The sequence below is a fragment of the Stegodyphus dumicola genome, chromosome 2 (assembly GCF_044657685.1).
Source record: "Stegodyphus dumicola isolate Sdum_Otavi_A_Nest chromosome 2, ASM4465768v1".
In the NCBI taxonomy this organism is placed as follows: domain Eukaryota; kingdom Metazoa; phylum Arthropoda; class Arachnida; order Araneae; family Eresidae; genus Stegodyphus; species Stegodyphus dumicola.
Window position 1 is genome coordinate 134,104,872 of NC_140769.1, and position 14,782 is coordinate 134,119,653.

The following is a 14,782-nucleotide window of genomic DNA, read 5'->3' on the forward strand; positions in this document are numbered from 1 at the left end:
CAAATGAGTGCTGTTCTTATTTCATGGAATAATGAATTACGTTTTCCCCCCATTAAGTTCAGATAATAGTTTTATAAGTATTTTTAACTTACCGGGAAATCAATCTATTATTTTCTCTCTCTCTCTTTTTTTTTTTTTTTTTTTTTTTCCAGAGTGTGTGTGTGTGGGGGGGGGGTATTTACCGGTTTAGAGGGTTAAAAGGGCGGGGGGTACTATATTACATTTAACGTCACTTTTTTATTATTAGCCCAAAGGAGCGTTAGCTCAGAAGGACTGTTCATTTCGTTTTGGTATTTTGCGTCAATTCACTTTTCAAACTGTTGCCACCAAATATTACAGCACTGTATTATATTTAAAGAAATTAAATAATGAAGAATCTACATAAATGCACGTTTGTTTCTCGCGTGGTGATAAAACAACGGCACCTAGAGCCATCAAATTTTTAAAAACGTAATCATACTCCTAATATGGGCATCTGAAAACCCAAATTTGGAATATGTTTTATTATCGATTTCATATTTTAACGAACTCAACGATTAACACTTTAACGAACTCAACGATTTCAAAGCGAACAATGGCAACACTCTACGGGGAAAAAAACATTTTTATCTCCAGCGCGCGAGACTGTGTATAGGAAATTCTAAAGATACGTTCATTATAAAATTATTTTGTGATACTGCTGTTGCATTGAATTTTATGGTTAAAGTGCGAAGAATATGATATCTAATAAATAAAGGTAACACAGAAAACGTTAAAAAAAACGTGGGTGTAATGTAAAATCGGAAAGCTTTCAGCTTTTTAAAAATTTTTTTAAAGTATTCTTTATTAGTGTTAAATCTGAACGGTTTCGATTTTACTGTTGACACTTAAATGATCTACCCATATTCAAGTAGCACAGAAGAACCGACTGCTTCAAATTTATATCCGCATGCCTAGCTAAATTATTAAATAGCGATATTTAAAGTCATTAAGTAATAGCTTATTTCAAACTGCTGATACTATCGAAATTTAACTGTGAAAAGATTAAAGCATTTTAATAGTATGATCCGATTCTTTAGTTTAATTTATAAAGTGATGTTTTAATTAACATGTTTAAAACCATGGATGTAAATAATACACGAGCAAAAAAGCTTAGCAGCGAAATTACTGCAACCAATCCTACAGAAAAAGTTGCTGGTACAGTTGTTCCATTACTTACCACCATGAACCACATGGGAAGCAGACTTTTTGAGATATCGGGTGACATAACATTAAATAATAATTAATTTGGGAGATATCGGATGACATTAAACAGCTCTATTGATATATTACGATGCGTTGTTCCAAATATATTTCAGAGCCTGAATCGAAAAAAACCGAAGTTGCATATTTGGCTAACGCGTTTCGAATTAAGGCTTTCAAAACAAATGAAAAGAAAATTAAATCGCTATTTTCACTCCAAAACGCTACGGAGCTGAGAATCTGAAGTCTATATAGTACTGCTAATGAAAGTATACTGTCAAAATCATTTCCCAAACCTCAAAACAAATCACCTATCCACTAATTTCTGCAACAGATAGAACTAATGTTTCAGAACTGTTAGAAATCGCATTTATCACGAGACATAACAAACCAGAAATAAGATATGTTATCATTAAATACATTATTTAAAAAAATTAGAATTTTGTTTGCCAAAAAGTGCATTAAGCCCACAGTCATAGCAACCCATACGAAACTTCATCCAAACGTCAACAGTAAAAAGTCGAATCTATTGACGTCATATAGGAGCACTACGTCATGATAGACGTCAGAGGTCTGGGTGGAGCTCTTTGCGCGCATGCGCTCTCTGTTCGGAGCAAAAAGTCTTAATCTCCAGATGACGTCATTTGAACAGTTTTGTTTTTAGCGGCCTGGAAGTACAGGATGCATCCTGGAAAACTATATTTACATGCTAGAGCTAAATAAAATGAATAGTTCGGATTTCGTTATTATCTCAGAACTTCGGCCTTTTTTTTTAGTCCCGTACCTAGTCCCGTACCTTAGCAATCAGGATGGCGACAAAATGCTTTTTGGTAAACAGGTTGCCAGCAGCGAAACTCTATTTTTAAGTTCTTTTCGAACCTGTAAACAAGGTCATCAGACAATGATGGTTCAAATTATGTTTTAAAACATTTCTGCATGATCAAAGTTAACTGCTGAAAATCCTAACTTACTTTTGAAAAGCCACCGAGTTTAAAAAGTGATTATTATACAATCATCACTTATAAATGAAACATATTAAGAGGTGCATTATTTAAAACTTTAAACACCGGTAAACTACTAATTGACAAAGTGCAGTTAAAAATTAAGCGGCAAATTTTAAGAGATAAATGAAACAATTTAACTCTTAAAACCGTAAGTTCTTCAAAAGTAAATTTTAAGATTAATTTATTTATGAATAGAAGCCAAGTGGATAATTTGATTAAAGTTAAACCGTACAACAACTGTAACTTTAAGGTATATCTAAGATAAAACTGACACATTTGTTTAGGTGGTACAACAGACAAGAACCATCCGTCTTAGGAGATGAATGCCTTCAAGAAGGAGTTTTAGAGGGAAGTTGGCTGGTGTACAGGGTGTATCAGTCCACCGGTGACAAACTTTCAGGAAAGATAGAGCACACCTAAACGGTGGGAAATTACATAGCAATTGTATGGTCGAAAACGCTTTCCTGGCGCGGTAGTGACGACAACGACCAAGAAGTCAAGAAAGAAATGACATGAGCGGTGCGAAAAAACATGTTTATTATTCGGAGCACAACAAAAAGAAAAAAACAACATAAAGAGACAACGATGATCATCAAAGGTGTTCGAAATTACGACCCAGACCGTGATGCAGGAATTGTGCGTCATGCATCTTCCATGCCATTTTCTATTCGTGATGCAGATCTCCAATGCGAAAGAGAAGTGAGGCCTGCATCATGGTCCGGGGTCGTAATTTCGAACACCTTCTTTAACGACGCTCGTTGTTTGTTTGTGTTCTTATTTATAGGTTTCTGCTGTACTAAACGTAATAAAACATGTTTTGTCTTACTATTTGTGTCCTTCCTTTTTTGCGTTTTGTGTCGTCAGTACTGCGCCAGGAAAGCGTTTCCGACCATGCATTGCTATATGATTTCCCATCGTCTAGGTGCACTCTATCTCTCATGAAAGTTTGTCACCGCCGTACTGATGCATCCTGTATATGTGGTTGGATTATTTAGATTACGGTAACGTACATGAGATCGTCTGCTTAAGAGGGAAAATGTCTTTGTGAAAGACGTTTTACAGAACGCTTAAATCACGTTGCATATGAGGGAAACCACGAAAATTCCCAGACAAATGCAGCCAGCCCGTTTGCCCAGATTTGAACCCGGATCGAACTAACAATGTTTACTGCTCGAGCGCTAGTGGGTCGTTACACAAGGTGAAAACAAAGAAAATTCTATGCATCCAAGCTGTTTTGAACATAACCTAATCTAATCGAACCTAAGTCCTTTACAAAATCGAATCTAAGTCCTTTGCAAATTCTGTGAGTTGATAATCGACCATTGACGGATGAATGATTTGGAAGAATCCAATCGGATCATTTTTCGCTAAATGAAGCAACGCAGCACTTTTTACCGATTAGGGACATATGTTAAGCATTCACAATTTTTAAGGCAAAGAATCCGAAGAAACATATCAGCGGTAGTACAACGCTATAAAAATGCAAACGACCTCCAAAAAGCAATTTTGTGACCCCAATCAGAGCATCGACCCTTACTTTTACAACAATCAATTTAGATTTTTCGAAGGTATTCTAAGGTCAGGCATGCCTTCATGAAAGGCATCCTAAGGGGAAAATATCTCGCATTTATTTTAGATAAAGAGATCAAGATTAAGTTAGTTAAGTACGGCAGGACAAATGACAGCTTCTGCCTTCGTGGAGGACTTCTTAAGGGATCCCATTAGACATTAAAAAACCCACAAAAACGTCCATGCAGCCAACTTGTTTCCGGGATTTGAACCCGTTTCGAACCACCAGCGTTCTGATATTTCAACGCCTGGTCGTTGGCAAGTTCTTTTAACCCGTTGATTACGATTTTTTTTAAAAATTTTAATGGCATTTGGCGGGAAAATATTTAGCGCCAACTGAGTAACAAAAGATGAACGATGCACAACTGGTTTGATCATACGACAGGGATACAGTGAGTTTTTTAGCACTTTTTAATCCAACAGTAATCTGAAACTTTTTAGTGGGACATCTACTATGTTTCTTTCGTAATGAAAGAGTTAAGGTGAAAAACATATGCAGCTAACCGGTTCAAACTCAGGGAACCGAGATAATTACCACAGTCTCATAGCTTTAGCCATTTGGCCACTGGTGGGCATATTGCACAAAAATTAGACATTTAGTAAATTGGTACCACTGTAAATAAAACCAAAACGAACTTCGAAATACAGCTATAGTACAACTCCAATTATCCGAACTTCGAATTGCTGATTATCCGAATCGCTTTCGGAATTTAAGAAGCAAATTAAGACGAAACCTTAGTGTTAGACAATCAACGATTTCAAGCATTAAAAGGGGCAGATCTACATTCTTAAACTTCGTGTCACTGCTTGAAAACGAAGATGGAAGTTCTTCAAGAAAATCAATAAAAATTTACAAATGTCGTTTTCAAGTGGTTTTTGCAGCAACGTTCTACGGGTAACCCAATTTCGGATCCGATTCTTTGTGGAAAAGCTAAGATCTTAGCTCAGAAGCTTGGCTGGTCATCCTTTAAAGCAGTTTCTTAAACTGCTTTAAAGGATGACCTTAAACTGTGAGTCGCGACCTGCAATAGGAGGTCTCCAAAGATTTTAGCAGTTTTGATATTTCTTTTAACTGATTATAATAATTTTACAATTACCAAACATTTTTACACAATGTATCTGAAAATAGATAAAAATAAGACAATACAGATAAAAAAGAAGAGAGAACTTTTCGACGCACTGTTTTTACAATAGAAACGTTCATTTTACTTTAAAAATTAATGACCTAAAACTGCAATAGTATATTACTGCATAGTTTCACTTACTCATGTAGGATTTGCGCAATGCTTATGGGGGGGTCCCACAAAATTTTCGTAAATATTATGGGGTCCCCACACTAAAAGGTTTAAGAAACCCTTCTTTTAATGCATGTAGCGACTGGCTAAGACATTTTAAGTGCAGGCACGGTGTCCGTCAAACAACTTATTTTGACCGAAATGTTCAGCAAGCACTGACTTTCAGTACTTGTAAGTACTGTACAGTACGCTATGAAACAAGTACGTAAAAGTATTACCTTCTCATTTTAATTAATTAAAATCACTTTAACTTTCTTTAAAAATTGTTTCCTTCTCCCATTTTCAACATACAGTACACACAGCAATTAACAATAGTGTACGTAGACCCTCTTTTCGAAAATATCCAATTATCCGAATTTTTTATTATCCGAGTGGGGTCTGGTCCAATTGATTCGGATAACTGGAGTTCGACTGTAATTAGTATTTCCTAATATAATAATTTTACCAATATTTTCCTTATAGGACAACAGGCGCCAAATAGGTTTCGCTAGAAAGTTATAAACGCCTACGTTGCATTGGATACCAGAAAATTAAATGCGTTGTCCTTATAACAGTGTTCTCATTTTCGAATAATATTAGTAAAACGATTGTCGGTTCACTTGCTTCTTTACATACTGAAATAACTAACTTCTTATGTTTGGCAAAATTTTACCATAATCGGAATCAGCTAAGCTCATTTTTTGAAAAAAAAATTTAATGGCATTTGGCGAGAAAATATTTAGCGTCAACTCAGTAACAAAACATGAAAGATGCACAACTGATTTGATTCTATGACTGGGATATACAGTGAGGTTTTTAGCACTCGTGCTCATTTTCCCGCAGGAAATACCAAACTGGTGCATCTATCTTTCTAAAACACCGTTTGGTGTGTTATCCTATAACGCAAAGTATCCTATTTTACTGTTATAAAATTTTACTGCGCAGTTACAGAGACACTAATTCAGTCATCAATCACGCAATTCGGCTCAATTTTTTTCTTATGCTGTAGTACTTTTAAGTTATAAATTTCCCACATAAAGATATTGGTACTTACAAAAGAAGGCCTATTAAATTACGTATGCGTCCCATTGCATGTTTTCGAAATTATCTGTAAATCAACAACAAAGACTGAAGATATATTAGCAGCCCATATTCGATTAGCTATATTACATCAAATTAACCACTGTTATTTAAAATCAGGTGAAATTCAACTTTAGATTGCAACTAATTACACGCATCTGCAGTTTCTATGCATTTTAAGATATCGATGGCACAGACCTTCTTCGATATGTTACTCTTCTTCACAGTATAATCTTATACTACGCATCTTACGTAATTGAAATATATCTTGCTTTATGTAACATTCGACTCAGTCAATAAGGATGAAAAATTTTTATAATATGCAGTCCATAAAAAATGTACTTCACCTAGTTGATATGCTCCTCTTACCTCTATTAAATATCTAGTATATCTACAAGCAACTTTACAGCTGCTGTAAAAATAGAAAAGGTACTTTTCCGTTTTGTCGGCGCAGGCGATAAAGTCGCCAATAATGGTACAACTGATGCCAAACGGAATATCCTCGCTGGTAATGTTTCACGCCTCACTTTTAAAAGAAGTCGGAGCCATTCATAATCAGATTGATTGCTTCTTTCAATACTGGCACAGAATTACATAGAATTTTTACCAGATAGTTCAATTTTAAGGCCATTCGCGGTAATTAAGTCAATTAGGATGACTGGCAAAGGCAAAAATATAGAAAAAGTAAAGTCAAGGTTTAAATGCATCGATTCTAAATGAGAATGCCCTAGCGAAGTAAAGCACTGCGGTTTTACATAATTTGAGTAAGCTATTCGTACGATTTGAAATAATTGTTGCATTTAAACTTGTATTCGAAATTAAGATTTGACTTGAAATAAATGTAGATAATTAATGAGAGAATTAGACTTTTTCAGCGTAGTTTACGTGAGATGAGATTACTTGGGATCACGCGATATGAACCGGCGAATCAGGACGTTGAACCATGAAAGCATAGTAAATTTTAAAATTAATGTCTTTTTACAAATTTATTATCTTTATTTATTGGCTTTTTACAAAATATTAAAGGATATTAAAATGTTTATGCCTTCAAAATAAAAATTCTTAGAACTAACATTTGTTAACATTTTTTATGTGTATACTGTATGCTGTCGCCAATAAAGTCTGCTTGGCGAGATTTCCGCCGAAGAAACGGAAAAGTACCAATAGAAAATTTTATTACAAAAATGATAAAATCTTCAAAATGTAAGATTTTGCAAAAAAAGTTAAAAGTACGTATTTGATTATCAAAAAATGATTAATATTAAATGAGCGATTATATGAACTAGAATCGAATTTTGTAAACGTCGGAGCTAAAAGGTTTGGTTTATGTGATTACGGAAAAGTCTCGAGGGCTATCTGCGAAAGGAGTGGGATGCCTTCGTGGAGGACTTTCTAAAGGAAACCGGCTCGCATACACCTTCTGTCTGTCTTCGTGACGGGAAGAAACGCCCATGCAGACAGGCCGTTCGCGGGATTCGAACCTCAGACCGAACTACCCGTGTTCAACGACTTTACTACTTGGTCGCTGGTGAGCTTGTCGGATGTAATAATGGGACCAGAGAAAACACTTGTTTGATACTAGAAAAATAAACGTTTTGAGAAATTAACTTCGAATTATACATTTAAACTTCTCAAAGTTCTGATGTACTAGAAAGGCGGCGGTAAATGCGGGCTAACAATTTCATGTCGCTTGAAATTTACTATTGCAAAATACCGGTTTATTTGATTACGACAAAGCACAAAGGGTTCTTGCGTTCTGAATCGGCCTTAGAGAGAAAACGAATTTGGCGTGTTTCTGTATAGGCGAGAAACAAACAGTTACGATAAATCTAACTGGTTTTTCGTAATAGAAATGTTTCAATCTAGTGGTTGTTCACTGTAAAATACTCATTATACTTACTATTTTCGACCTTCCATCACTGGAACAAGAAGTTTCAGTTGATGTTTGAAGAATTATTAGCAACAATTGTTGAACAGTAGCCATCAGAAAGAAATATCAACTTTTCCGGTATATTTATGTATATACTTTTAGTAAATTATTACCGAAATCATATTAAATAAAATAATAAATAGAATTTTTGGTTATGTTTATAAATGTCATTTTATGGCAAAATGGTATTAAGTACTATAATTATTGTATTATCGTAATTAATGTATACATTAAATATGTTCTATTGAATTATGTCATTTTAAATTATTATTAATTGCTGACAAAAGTATATTAAATACTATAATAAACACAAATTTACATGAAATTCATTCCATATGTGCATTTTAAATAATTCGTGTTGTATAGACAATGAATTTATTGCAGATTTATCGTTTACCATTGTCAGTTTCATTTTCGCGGATATTTACAACATATGGCAACAAAATGCAGTTTTTTAAGACCGAATTGCGCCAAGGCCGTTCACTTTTCCGCAAAGGCCATTACGGAAGACAAGTATACCGAGGGGTGTCTGCCGAAGAGTAGGTATGTCTTCGTGATGGACTTTCTAAGGGAAACTGCCTCATATCCATGTTATACATGTGGAAACCCATGAATGCCAAATTGAAAATTTATTATAAAAATGTTTGGAAAAGATGGCAAATTATATCTCCAACAGAAGCACACATCTCAAAATTTTCTGCACATACTGCAAATGCTTCACTCTCGTATACTAAAAATTATTCAAAATTGTATGTTAAAACTATAAAAATGCGATAATGATAATAAATGTACAGAACAGAAATAGATGGGTTCAGAGGCTTACGTTAGAAATGTCGTCAGCGAAACAATTTCGGTATCCATTTTTTACGAAATTATAGATAAATCTATGATAAGAGTCATGATCTGGCACATCACCTGCCAATCGAAGCAGTATAAGCTTTCAACTCACCTTTCAAATTATATTAATATATTGCTTATTAATGCAGCAAAACCTTTGTGCGGGTGTTAAGTGTGAGCCATTGCAAATGACAAGCTTCTTAAAAATATTTTGACACTTCCCATAAGCATTAAGATTATTAATGAAATATCTAAAGTCTGAACCAAGCTTTTCACTCGCCATGCAGTTTTAAAAATATTTATACACGATTAGTCTAAAAGAAATAAACATTTTCTAATTTTCCAGAAGGATCAGATTTTATAGCTGGGATGAAATACTTAATGCGGTTAAAAGAGTAAGTTCTGAAGTTCACATGGCTAAATTACACATATTAATATGCGACACTTTTATAATCTGACATAACAATGCACTAGTCAGGTTTTTCCCCAATAGTATTTTCAATAGCAACAACTGTTGTGAGGGATTGTTCACCCTTTGTTGCATCATGTCCACTCTAGTAGACAAAAGCTGAAATTTGTTTATTCTTCTGTAAATGCCCTAACAGATTTCATTTCTGTGTTTATTCATTTTATATTATTAGAACTTTCAACTGTTGATCATTAGATGGCTGTATAGCATCACTAAGTAAAGCACTGCTAATCAAAATCGTAAAAACAACCTTGTATTTAGCGTAAGTATATTGAAACACTCATATACTCAAACACTTTTAATGAACTTTCAACTGTTGATCATTAGATGGCTGTATAGCATCACTAAGTAAAGCACTGCTAATCAAAATCGTAAAAACAACCTTGTATTTAGCGTAAGTATATTGAAACACTCATATACTCAAACACTTTTAATATACTTACGCTAAATACAAGGTTGTTTTTACGATTTTGATTGTCACATTAGCGTGTTTCTCTTCTAGTCTAGTCTAAAGCATTGCTATTTGGAAAATGTCTGCTACTTCTGTTTCCAAGTTAGTACAATTTCTCATAGTAAACATTATATAATATTGCTTACATTTTCTTATACTGCCATTTTTTATTCGTAATTTAGTAATTTTAGACATTTTATTTTAAATGTCAGTTTGAAGAAAATGTGGAGTGGGTAGATAAAGATCTACCAAAAAGAGTGAATTGGAACTCAAATGTACTGCTTATCAAGCCAAAACACCACTGGAAATGTTTATATTTGGCAAGGAATTTCTAGAACATTTGACATTTGAATCCAATAAGTGCAGGTTACAAAATCGTAGCAAAATAAATTCAATCACAATCGACGAAATGAAGGTATTTTGGGGGATCTGTATGTACATGTCATTTGTAGATTTACCATTTAGAAGATGGTAATGATCACTGCAAACAAGGCAGGAAAGGATTTCAAATGCAATGACCGTAAATCGTTGGGAAGAGATTTAAATGCATGTACGTATATGCATGCTGTCCACTGTAGTGAACAAACTGTGGCAATTATATAAAACGAAATTTGAATGAAATTAATTTTTTTATCAATACTAAGGTTATTTTAAGTAGAAAAAATACAAACATTTTCGTTTAACTTTTCTAGATTTTTTGTATGCAACAAAGGGTTAAGACCACCCAAGTCTGTAGCAATAGTTCGGTCTTTGATGTATTCCCTAAGTAGAAGTCACATAATCTTAAATCCAGACTTCTTGGTGGGCCTGTTGTAGAGGGACTGACTACCAATAGCTGTTCTAGCCGTAGAGAGATTAATTACCTTACAAGTGGTTGTTTACAGGTAGCCTTACAGGTTTTATTGGTCTTTAAAATTCGACCACTTGTGGGCACTGTGTTTGCCTTAATTAATCAGTTGTACAAAAAAAAAAAAGGGTTAAAATTCATTTGATAAATTAAGCAGTTTGAAGCATGTTCAAGTGCTCACCATTTGACTGTTTTCGTAGTATTTATTTCTAGAGGTAGAATTCTAAATTTACCTGATGGAGAATCTTAAGAGCTTCTTGAAATTTTAGAATCTCAGATTCTCTAATTTACAGTGTCCCCTCTTCTTATTTAATTAATTAATAAGAAGAAAATGAGAAAATATTACTTAGTACTGAAAGTTCTTAAAGCAAAATTTCAAATCTGCGTTTTAAAAAAAGAAATTCATGTTTAATTACGAACATAAAGGTTCTGAAGCACAACATAAAGGACACTGTTTGATGGCCAATAGCCATTGGATTAATTAACATATGACATTTTCTGACATAATCTTCATCATATTAAAACTATGCTAAGAATTGTACGATTACATTTAAACCATAAATATACATAAATAATTAAAGTATACAATTTTAATTATATTTCGTACGCGCAGCGGAAGAAAAAGGATACTTGAAATAACTTGATACGATAGCTTAATTCTTGCAGTTGTGGGTTCTCACTACGAGTTATAACAACACATGAAGGAGGAGCCGAATAAAACAAAAATATGGATTCTCAAGAATTCGAAATTATAATTAACGGATTGAATCACAACAACATCAACATTCTCATAATCTCTAGCGAAGTCGAAAATTAAGAAGAAACTCGACCTAATCATATGGCGCCAGATTAAACTTCTTGATTCTTGATCATGATTTCTTCTCTTATTATGATTTCTTCTTGATTATCCTAACGCAATTATGATTGAATTTGGCGAAATTATGCATTGTAAAATTTTAAATTTAAGACAAACACAGCAAAAGCTTAAAACTGTTTTGTCCGCAACATGAAACTGAGCAAAAAGGTAATTACTGTTAACACTTTATTTCTCGTGCTATCATCCAAATAAAAATGTATGTGCAATATTATTCCTCAGAAAATATATCTTATAAAAATAAAGTTGCACTACTTATATTACAGATGCAGAAGTTACATTGTATGCAGTTTTAAAAGAGCTATTTCAAAAGATACACTGTACGCAGTTTTAAAAGAATTATTGTAAAAGATACACACGCAAAGGAAAGTAAATGTATTGGAGATAAACACGTAAGCAATTGATCCGGTTATCTTTTGGATTAAGATGCGAGCGGTGGAGTATACACAACTCGTTTTGCAACTGATTGAATGATTTAACAGTTAAAACAATGTCCATACCTTTGTCATCCTAGAAAAAATAATTATGTCTTGTCAAAGATTCTCATGTTAATTTTATCTTTCATTATAAGATATGCACATACAGTTCGACTAGCATAATACAGAAGAATTTTACGAAGCATTATTTAAGGAAACGCAGAAAATATATGCGCTTAACAAATCGTATATAGAAAAGAAATTTTTATCCATCATATTCTACGATCAATGAAAAAAGAATCGGTAATAAGAAAGCAACAATAAGTATAAATATAAATCTTCTCAAAGTAAAAAACTGAACGGAAATTAAAATCTAATGTACGCTACAGAAATACAAGAACACAAAGCAAACTATACTACGGCATTCAAAGGGACACAGATTGTGACTTAAAATCATCAGTAAACAGTAAAAGGAATTACCTGTTTTTTGACGCCAGGATTGAGTTTCTTGATAGTTTTCGCTAGGAGGCGTTTACTCATAGTATGGGGTGCTATGGGCATTCTGGGAAAGGTAATTGCTGATCACACACCTTCACCGCAAATGGCTACTTTATAAAATAAGTACGGTTGCGAATAGTATTTCAAAGTTACTCTCTTATGGCTCAGAATAGCGCGTTGCTGTGAGAGCCACTACCAACTGCACCTTAACGGAATTCTTCTTATGAACAGAAACTGAATGGCAGAAAAAGTTGTCCTGGAGGTATCGCAGAAATTTTTCTTAGCAAGCAATCTCAACTATTAAATGAGAGAATAATAACACAAATTCAAAATAAATTATCTGCGATAAATGGTACCAAAATTCAAACGATTGCAATAATTTAATGTCTCTAAAAATTTGGCATTGCAAAAAAAGTGGAAGATAAACCGATGTTCCGAAAAATAGTAGTAGTATAATATTTTACCTCCTTTCTAGAACACAACGAATAATCTTATCAGTAGTATTATATCGAAGGCAATTATCACACATCTACGCAAATATATAAAGATAAGAAAAAAGTCACAATTACTGTCGTTCTTCAGGTAGCTCAGAAATTTGAATTAAACTCAGATACTGTTCTAAGTTCTAATGCAATTATGATTTCTTGTTACTTAGTCTTTCGTTATCACAAACTCACAGGTGCTTGTCAGTGGAGAAGAGTTGTGCAAAGAAAACAAAAGCTCAAAACAAATGTAAATGCACGTGCATCTTTCTTTTCCATTCACAAAGGACGGTAATTCTTTGAGCGTCTTCAGCAAATGTGCAGGAGATTAAAATTGTAATTTATTAAGCATTTGTGCCAAGAGGTTTTGTATTTGCTGGAAATCCGTGTAAAGATAAAGAAAACTTTGTGCGTGGGTATCAAGTTTTCTCTTGTAAACATTAAGTACTTTACTTCACATGCACTGTATAAAAATAAATAGACGTATAAGTCCTTTGGTAGCTACACATGAAACAACATCACTTTTAATAATATATCTTCTTTATTCGAGTCTAAAAGTAATTATTACTGCTCAGAACTAGAAAATATTTGTCGTTAAGCTTTGAGATTTGCCCAATAAATCACATTCAGACCTTACTGAAGGTCTCTCCAGATCACATGTCACTTCAGATCACATGTATTTCATTAATTCAAAAGAAACGACAATCAAGAATCTATTACTTTTTTCTATGTATTAGTTTTAAATTGGATATCACAAACTACTCAGATTTTTTACAGCAATCTGTTTTATACTCCGAACTTTTATCGTCTAATATTACTATGCGTACATACTTAGGATGTGATACAAATTAGTCTCTACAGAAGGCAAAGCTATTGCCAGTGTTGCCAGAACTGGAGACAGAATATTTTAGAAGAGGTATAATATGTAATAAAATTGCAGAAACTAAAATGATAAATTTTTCAAAATATTATAGGCAGTTTTTGTGCACGAAACATTTTTACAGTTGCAATCAATTATAAAATTCTGCTTCACACGTAGAAACAGTTATATTTTATTAAATCTGCTGTGCTAGAAATTAGCCCAATATTGGTCAGAGATATAAATCGAAAAACTCACAAAGTAATATAATTTTTGTCGTAAATGCAATGTTATGAATTCCAGCAAATGTTCAAATTGGTTGCTTTGAATTTTTGGAAGAATTTTGGTTATAAAATTTCAAAATATGTCCTATTCCTTATTAAAATGTAAGCAGCAAAATCCAGTAAAAAATATGTATTGAATTCGAGCTCCGTTCCAAATCTTGCATAGAAGAAGAACGTACTAAAATTTACAGTGTAATATCTTGATGCAAGATAATCGTTCACACATGTGCGAGGCAAGACTGTCAACTAAACATTGGATATCTTTTGAGGAAGTTCCTATGCACTTTAGAACATTTATTACTCACCTTATGAAAGCCTTATAAGAAAGACTTCCATGACCATGACAAACTCCATGAAACTCGGTGCACAAGTATTTTATTAGCCCACATTTATAGATGAGTATAAGACTCGCGCAGAAGAGTACAAATTATTCTGCCCAAAATTAGAGGCAACGTGTAATTTCCGAATACACAAGAGGAGGATGTTTTCTGCCCCTGTACTTTACTTTCGGTTCTAACCTATTCCAACATGGCCGCGGCCCACTGACTGTAGCGATGACGTCAATTGGGCGGGGACGAATCAGAGGCGAGCTCGATACCTTCTGCAGTCGAAGAAGAGATATCCCAGTCCGTCGATCAGCTGAAGGAGAAGTGTAAGGGTCAAATTCTGGCGAAGTTCTTCACTTTT

General features: G+C 33.8%; 1 protein-coding gene across 6 annotated transcripts in view; it reads right to left on the reverse strand.

Moving 5' to 3' along the window:
• Positions 1 to 14,782, reverse strand: part of Ca-beta (Calcium channel protein beta subunit) — a 392,782-nt gene that overhangs the window by 79,919 nt on the left and 298,081 nt on the right. The window contains exon 1 of one of the 6 annotated variants that reach the window (XM_035367715.2): positions 12,453 to 14,548. The exons of the other annotated variants lie outside the window; for them this stretch is intronic. Within the exon in view, the coding sequence (XP_035223606.2) occupies positions 12,453 to 12,533 (81 nt within the window). The 5' untranslated portion in view covers positions 12,534 to 14,548. Of the gene's footprint in view, positions 1 to 12,452; positions 14,549 to 14,782 lie in introns of those variants that run through there. 6 annotated transcript variants of the gene reach the window in all.